The following is a 6,977-nucleotide window of genomic DNA, read 5'->3' as shown; positions in this document are numbered from 1 at the left end:
CTACCTAACATGTTCATCACATATTCTTTTCTTTTGTAGCATTGACATTTGGACTTTTATATAGTTCAAAGCAATAGTCTAGTTTTAACATGAAGATTTCAATACTCAAGCATATCAACAAGCAACCATGTCTATCAAAATATCAACACTAAAGAAAGTTATCCCTAGCCCATCATGCTTAATCATTGATCCATTCAAGAAACACACTTAGCTACATCCAATGCTCAAGTATGATCATAGTGCTCCCTAGTTGGTGCTTTGTAAGAAAAGATGGAATAAAAATAAAAATTGCATAAAGTAAATAGATATGTCCTTCGCAGAGAGAAGTGGGGATTTGTAGAGATGCCAGAACTCAAAGCTTAAATTGAGAGATAAATTTTTTGAGAGGCATACTTTTCCTCTAAGCCTTGTGGTTATTACAGGATCGAGAATCATTGCAGTTATAGCATAGAACATAAACATTAATAACTAACATAGAAACAAATAATAGTGTTTTATTATTGTCTCTATGGCATATTTCCTTCATTCTCCCACTTGCACTAGAGTCGATAATTTAGTCAATGTTGATGCACTTTACACCTATGGCACATTGATGTAAAACATGTTTCACTTGTGGTATAGACTTGTCGTACAGATCTGACAAGTACAGATTCATGTGTATATTTGCATATCCACGAACTTGAACTTTTCAGACCCGTTTGACGAAGTGGGAAAAAAGATAGTTGAAGACTGAGAAACCATCATAAGGGGCAAGCAACACAGTGTTTCCACATAACGTCCAGGGACCTCCTTCCATGAGTCGCTCCTAGTCCCCTAGAAGTGAACTGCATGGTCTACAAATTCTCCTTGAGGGGTGAATCTTGACTAGTTGGGCAAGATCCCATGCCACATGCATGTTCTTATAGAACAAAAACTAATTGTATGGTTTATCCATGTATACATGTACAATGGCCATCCGTCGAACAACTTCTTCCGACAGCGTCTCCTCCTGCTCAAACACCATATCTCGACGTCCTACTCTTTCAGCCCAAGCTCCCCCATCATCACATGAGCATAGTCCATGGTTGAACCTGATCTAAACGCTTCGTTACTCATCCTGTTCACCCAATCCGACGAGCATATCACACCGAGCGAAAGAACCCTAGAACCGCCTAAAATTCCCAGGCGACAAGGCCAAGATCGGGCAGAGATACAAATCTCCCCTTAATTGATTTGAACCTTGATTGCTAGGGAGGATTGATGGATAGGGGAAGAAATCTTGACGTCAACGTGAACGTCGCAGCGAGGAACCCAAACCCTAACGAGAGGGGACAGATAGATAGATTCTCACAAACTTAGTGGGTGCGCTCATACATGGCATGAAAAGGCTACAATAAAATTTAGCGGTACACGATGTGGTCCAAGTGCCCTACAAAGGCTTACACCATCCCGGATATAGCTTTGACGGTACGCAACGCTTAACGTATGTTACGTATGGGCCGTCCCATATAGACTGCTCAATTTTTCTCTCTATTCCCAGTCTGATTTTGGAAAGCTTTTGGCCTGGGTTTTTTAGCCATTTTTATGTGTTTTTTGGTAGCTGGTTGGTTGTTGCGCGATGCCTTTGCTCCTTTCGTGGCTGGTCGCTGTTGCAGTCGGCTCAGCTTGTTTTTTTTTTTCTATGATTTTTTTGCCATTTTTTTCTTAGTTATGTTTTTAGTTTTCTTTATTTTTTGATGGTTTTATTCAGTCTATCTTTGTTTCTTTGTATTTTTATTTTCTTTTGTATCTTTCTTGCTTCTTTTGTTTCTTCACCTTTTGTTTTTGGTTTTTATCGGTTTCCTTTGTTTTTTGTTTTTTGAAAATATCTAATTTTCTTTCTTTTTCAAACACATGTATACTTTTCCATACATGTTGTACATTTTTTGTATGCATGGAAAACATTTTTATACTTATTTAACATTTTTAAAATACGTTTTTTATATTTTTACAAACATGTTTTTAATCTATTTTCCAAATACAGGTTAAACATTTTTTCAAATACATGTTGAAACATTTTTCAAATGATATTTTTTACTATGAAAACATTTGGTACATTGTTCAAACATTTTCTGAAAATGCCACAAACATATTTTCGAAACTTGTGAAGATTTTTGAAATGTGATGTACATTTTTTTATTGTACTTAACATTTTTGTTTGAATTACACTAACTTTTTTACCTTGTATAAACACTTTCTAAGAGTGTCACATGTGTTTTTTTAATGCGTGACATTTTTAATTGTCACAAACATTTTTCATACACACGATTAACATTTTTCATACACTTTTTTTAGGCAAACATTTGTTGTAGACATGATTAAATATTGTTCGTACACATTGGCCCAAACGTAGCCCACCATCGTCCACTACCTGACATTTTGGGCCACAAATCCGAAAACATCCTCGATGCACCAGGGGGGAGGGGGGGGCTCCCATCCCTGGCAACGTGTTTGGCAAAAAATGGGGAGGGGAATGGGAGTTTAATGTAGGGAGTTGGATTGAGATTAGACATGAGGTGAGTCGTTTTATTTCCAATCCTCTGTTTGGCGCACGATGAAAATTATGTGTGAGAGTTTGATGAGAAATTGTATTTCCGTGTTTGGTTCGTGGGAATTGACAAGGAAATAGATAAGGGAAATTAACGTAAGTTATGATGAAGGGCTAAGATTGACTCACTAAAACAATTCCCTTCCAACTCCCACCCCCTCCCCTGTTAATAAAACGATGGGAGTTGGAGTCTCAAGTCCCATGACTATTCCCTTATCAATTCCCAATCTCCCTAACCAAACAATAGATTTGAAGTCTCGTACCCCTTCAATTCCTATTCTCTAGCTCTAACTACCCCCAACCAAACATGTTGTGGGAGTTTCACCTCAAAATAAAAACCTGGGAGTTTAGAATCTGTAGGAATGTATTTTCTAGTCTTAGTCCAACACGTCAAATTAAATGATAACGTCACCCCATAGTGATTTCAGAATTATGGGTTTCCTAGTGGGCGTTACTAGTCGAGAATGCCCAGTACCATATATCATCACATCACAAAAGGTTAGAATAGCTCATCTCAAGTAGCACCCGTCACCAATAGTCAGTCTGTTGCTGGTGTGAAGGTCATATCGCACACAGTTGGATTAATGTGCGCAACGTGGTACCTCAATGCATAATGATTTATGATTGATATGGAGGATCGTGTGTGATGTGGTAGTTCAATGTGCAAGGCCTTCCGGATGGTATGCATGCGTTGTGATCACATCATACACGTGTTTTCTGATTTGACCGTGTGAATAGAGGTCAATTGTTCACTGTCACAATTTGGTCATGTGCGATATAACATCAAGATAGGCATTCATGGATTTTATCAGCCATGCATATTTCATCACACGCACACAAGATTTAATCAGCCATGAATAGACAATCTCCCTTTTTTAGTTGGCCAATTTGAACAAGTTAAAGGTACAGTCGCCTACAACAACTTAAACATGCAAGCTCTACAAAGACTAAGAGTGAGAGCTAAACTTATGATAAATAGATTGAGAGCTAACTTAGATTCCATAAATTTTCTACATTTTCACAATCCTTTTATATTCATGTCTTTTTTCTATTTCTACGTTTTTGAAATCCTACAAAAGTACAAATCCATCAAAATAGGGTGCTGAGACCTCCATTTTTGCAAATCAACCCTGGCAACTGCTCTCCCATGTCCCATGAGAAGATCCCCCTATGGGCCTCAATCTGAAGATATTTCTTTCTTCTTAAGAACATGCCTCATATCTTCAACTCATTTTAGGGTGCTGAGACCTCCATTTTTGCAAATCAACCCTGGCAACTGCTCTCCCATGTCCCGTGAGAAGATCCCCCTATGGGCCTCAATCTGAAGATATTTCTTTCTTCTTAAGAACATGCCTCATATCTTCAACTATTTTAGAAGTTAGGTCGATAGGGATTGTGATACTAATCGATTCGTATGTGTTCTTACAGTGTACTCCCTTCGTTCCGAAATACTTGTCTTGGATTTGTCTAGATACGGATGTATCTAGACTCATTTTAGTGCTAGATACCTTCGTATCTAGACAAATCTAAGACAAGTAATTCGGAACGGAAGGAGTACTACTTTACTTCATCGCTGACCCCATTAAGAGGGGCCCAAGGCGCAGTGTCGATGATATTTGAAAATGCAGGGAAAAAATGTTCTTTGACCAGTACAAGCAGTGCATTATATCATCGCTGACTCCATGAAGAGGGGCCCAAGGCGCAGTGTCGATGATATTTGAAAATGCAGGGAAAAAATGTTCTTTGACCAGTACAAGCAGTGCATTATAGAAATATAAAAAATGGTGAATGCGCTAGGAAGGGATCGAACCTTCGACTTTTTGTTTAGGAAACAAATGCTCTATCCACTGAGCTACAAGCGCTGTACATCACAGCAATCCCGCTGGCATCTTTTGGGCTGGGCCGGAATACCACAAACGGACATTTGCAGATTTGGCCTTTTCCGGAAGCTAGCCATCACAATTTGGCCTTTTCTCCGTACTTCAAACTGGTCTGGCACGGCGTTTTCTCTCTCAAAAAAAATGACAACGCATGAGCCTCGTTGAACTACAACCCCGTCAAACTCAAACAGAAATAACCATCTACAAATGCCGGTGAACGGAACGAACATTTTTGCTATGATCAACAATGAAACAATCAATTACAGCAGGAAGGAGAAAAAGAATCAGCTCGACATTTCCTCTTTAATCATGACCAGGAGAAGAAAAAAGGAAAAGAAAGAGAAACCAGAGCCACTCCACGCCATCGTCCAGACAGTGCACCAGGCAGGGTATACACGGACCTCCATACGCTCACCTCACATTCCAACCCCCAAAAAATGGTGCCTCGGCGACAGTCCGCTGCTTGCGAAGTCATTGGCAACAGGCGAATTCGCCCTCCGGCTTTTCAGCTGAAAGAATCTAATCACACGCTGGCAGCAGAGCTTCAACAGAGCAACCTCTGTTAACCCAAAGGATCGCAAAAAGAAAGAATGAAGTATCCTTAATCCTCTGTGTCACGAGAACCAGATGGCTCGGGGAAGATCTCCTTAGATTGCCTCCTGCGGGACGAAGAGTGATCACCATTGCTCCCTCCAGATGATTTGATTGTCTCTGACCGTTTAAACATGTTATCATCCCTTGAAGGACCAATCTCTGACGAGCTATGCCGCCAACTCCCGAAGAATGCAGCATTCCACGAACCCCTTGAAGATGTTGCTCTCAACCTGGCCGAGCTAGAGCCGTTATCTTCTCTTACCACTTTCAAGGGATTCTCAAGTGCTTTTAGGATATATTTCATTGGTGGCCGCTTCGAAGACCTAGGATTCAAGCAAGACTTTGCGACAATTGCCATTGCCCAGACTTCCTCCAAATGATCCTCATCAATAATGAGGGTTGGGTCAATGATTTTGCTCATGAGCTCTTTCTCATAAATGTTGATGTACCTCAGGGTGTTATCAAGCCAATCACTTGTTGTACCGTCACTTGATGCACTGATACCAAGTCTCCCTGTCACCAGCTCCAGCAATACTTTTCCAAAGCAGTAGACATCGTATGAACATGATGCAGATGGAGAACCTGTTTACATTAGAGCTGCTGGTCAGTTTACTTGCAACCATGAAAAATATTTATGGGCATGTTAAAAATGGGCCTAAACTAGAGGATAATTGCCAATGCTGAAATGCTTCAAATCAATGAAATTGTATGTGGATGCACTCACCAGAAGAACTTTGATCCGCCGTCCTGCATCCCAGAAAACAATACAACGTTAACAACTGAGGGGATTTAATTTAATCTGATATAAAATTAAATTACTTAAAAAGAGCAGAAATTTGGTGACAACTGAAAAATATTAGGATGCCACAAGCAACAAAGAAGAAACTGAGACAAAAATTATTTGCATCAACTAATTCAGGTAATTTTGTTTTCAGATAGTTTGATCTAATACATCCTCAGTGAGTGGCAAGAGTGAGGGACAAAAATCTACAGAAGTGGCATCCAGTAATTGACTGCAATAATTACTACAATGCTCAAGTTGAACACATGCTTTCAAAAGGTACTTGGTTCACAATAATTTGACTTGACCCATGTTAAGTTGCCAGTTACATGATCTAATATTTCCTTGGAGATATTAGCAAATAAATGGCTGTGATCAAGTCAGGTGATAGATGCAGTACCAAATGATATAGAGATTTTGAGTCTAGACACGTGGAAAAAAAAGGCACGGGTTAGCAAATAAGATGGGACATGATCAATTGAAGATGGATGTAATAATGAGAGCTCGAGTCATAAGTGACACGTGAAAGGCTTACACTGACTTTTAAAAAGCATAATTTACAGGCTTGTAACGGACGAGTAGTATGGTGCGATTTTGTAACGGACCGAGTAGTATGGTGCAAAATGGGCATTTTTACAGGTTTGTAACGGACGAGGTAGTATGGTACAAAATGGGCAATTTTACACGTTTGAGCAAATAAGGTACATGAGCCAATCATCCAGTGAAAGAAACAGAAACTTACGATGAGAATCGTAATAGCTTTGTGATGACGTTTTGGTGACTTTCCCCTTCTTGAGGACAAACTTCACTCAAACTTCCAAGACGCACTTCAAATTTATCATCAAGGAGGATACTGCTGGCTTGCACATCCCTGTAGCAGAGAATTCATGAAGTTAGCTCAACAGCTAGTATTTCTCTCAGGATCTTATTCTGCATGACAGGTTGATATTAAAAATAATGTTCCTGGTAAAATGAATGAGAACATTATAGAATTGCCTATCATTTTGTATATTGATATTGTGGTAGGATGATTTTTCAACAGTTTAATACAAGAAACTTGTCGATAGCAACTGACGGCAATGTATGATCTCACAAACAAGAAAATCATTTAAGTAAAAAGAAATAAATTGCTAACCAATTGATGTAGTGATTGGTC

General features: G+C 39.4%; 1 protein-coding gene and 1 non-coding gene across 2 annotated transcripts in view; both read right to left on the bottom strand.

The window, feature by feature from the left end:
• Positions 1 to 4,355: 4,355 nt before the first annotated feature.
• On the bottom strand, positions 4,356 to 4,428 carry TRNAR-CCU. The gene has a single exon. It is a non-coding gene; the product is annotated as a tRNA-Arg (tRNA).
• Positions 4,429 to 4,660: 232 nt separating this feature from the next.
• Positions 4,661 to 6,977, bottom strand: part of LOC119286827 (probable LRR receptor-like serine/threonine-protein kinase At2g16250) — a 4,792-nt gene continuing 2,475 nt past the window's right edge. Inside the window, exons 2-4 of the mRNA XM_037566293.1 lie at positions 6,564 to 6,692; positions 5,765 to 5,787; positions 4,661 to 5,622 (exon numbers count right to left, since the gene is read on the bottom strand). Coding sequence (XP_037422190.1) covers positions 5,048 to 5,622; positions 5,765 to 5,787; positions 6,564 to 6,692 — 727 coding nt within the window. The 3' untranslated portion in view covers positions 4,661 to 5,047. The remainder of the gene's footprint in view (positions 5,623 to 5,764; positions 5,788 to 6,563; positions 6,693 to 6,977) is intronic.

This window comes from Triticum dicoccoides, chromosome 4A, assembly GCF_002162155.2.
Source record: "Triticum dicoccoides isolate Atlit2015 ecotype Zavitan chromosome 4A, WEW_v2.0, whole genome shotgun sequence".
Classification (NCBI taxonomy): Eukaryota; Viridiplantae; Streptophyta; class Magnoliopsida; order Poales; family Poaceae; genus Triticum; species Triticum dicoccoides.
Note: the sequence above shows the minus strand (reverse complement) of the source record. Positions and strands in the feature narration are given on the sequence as shown.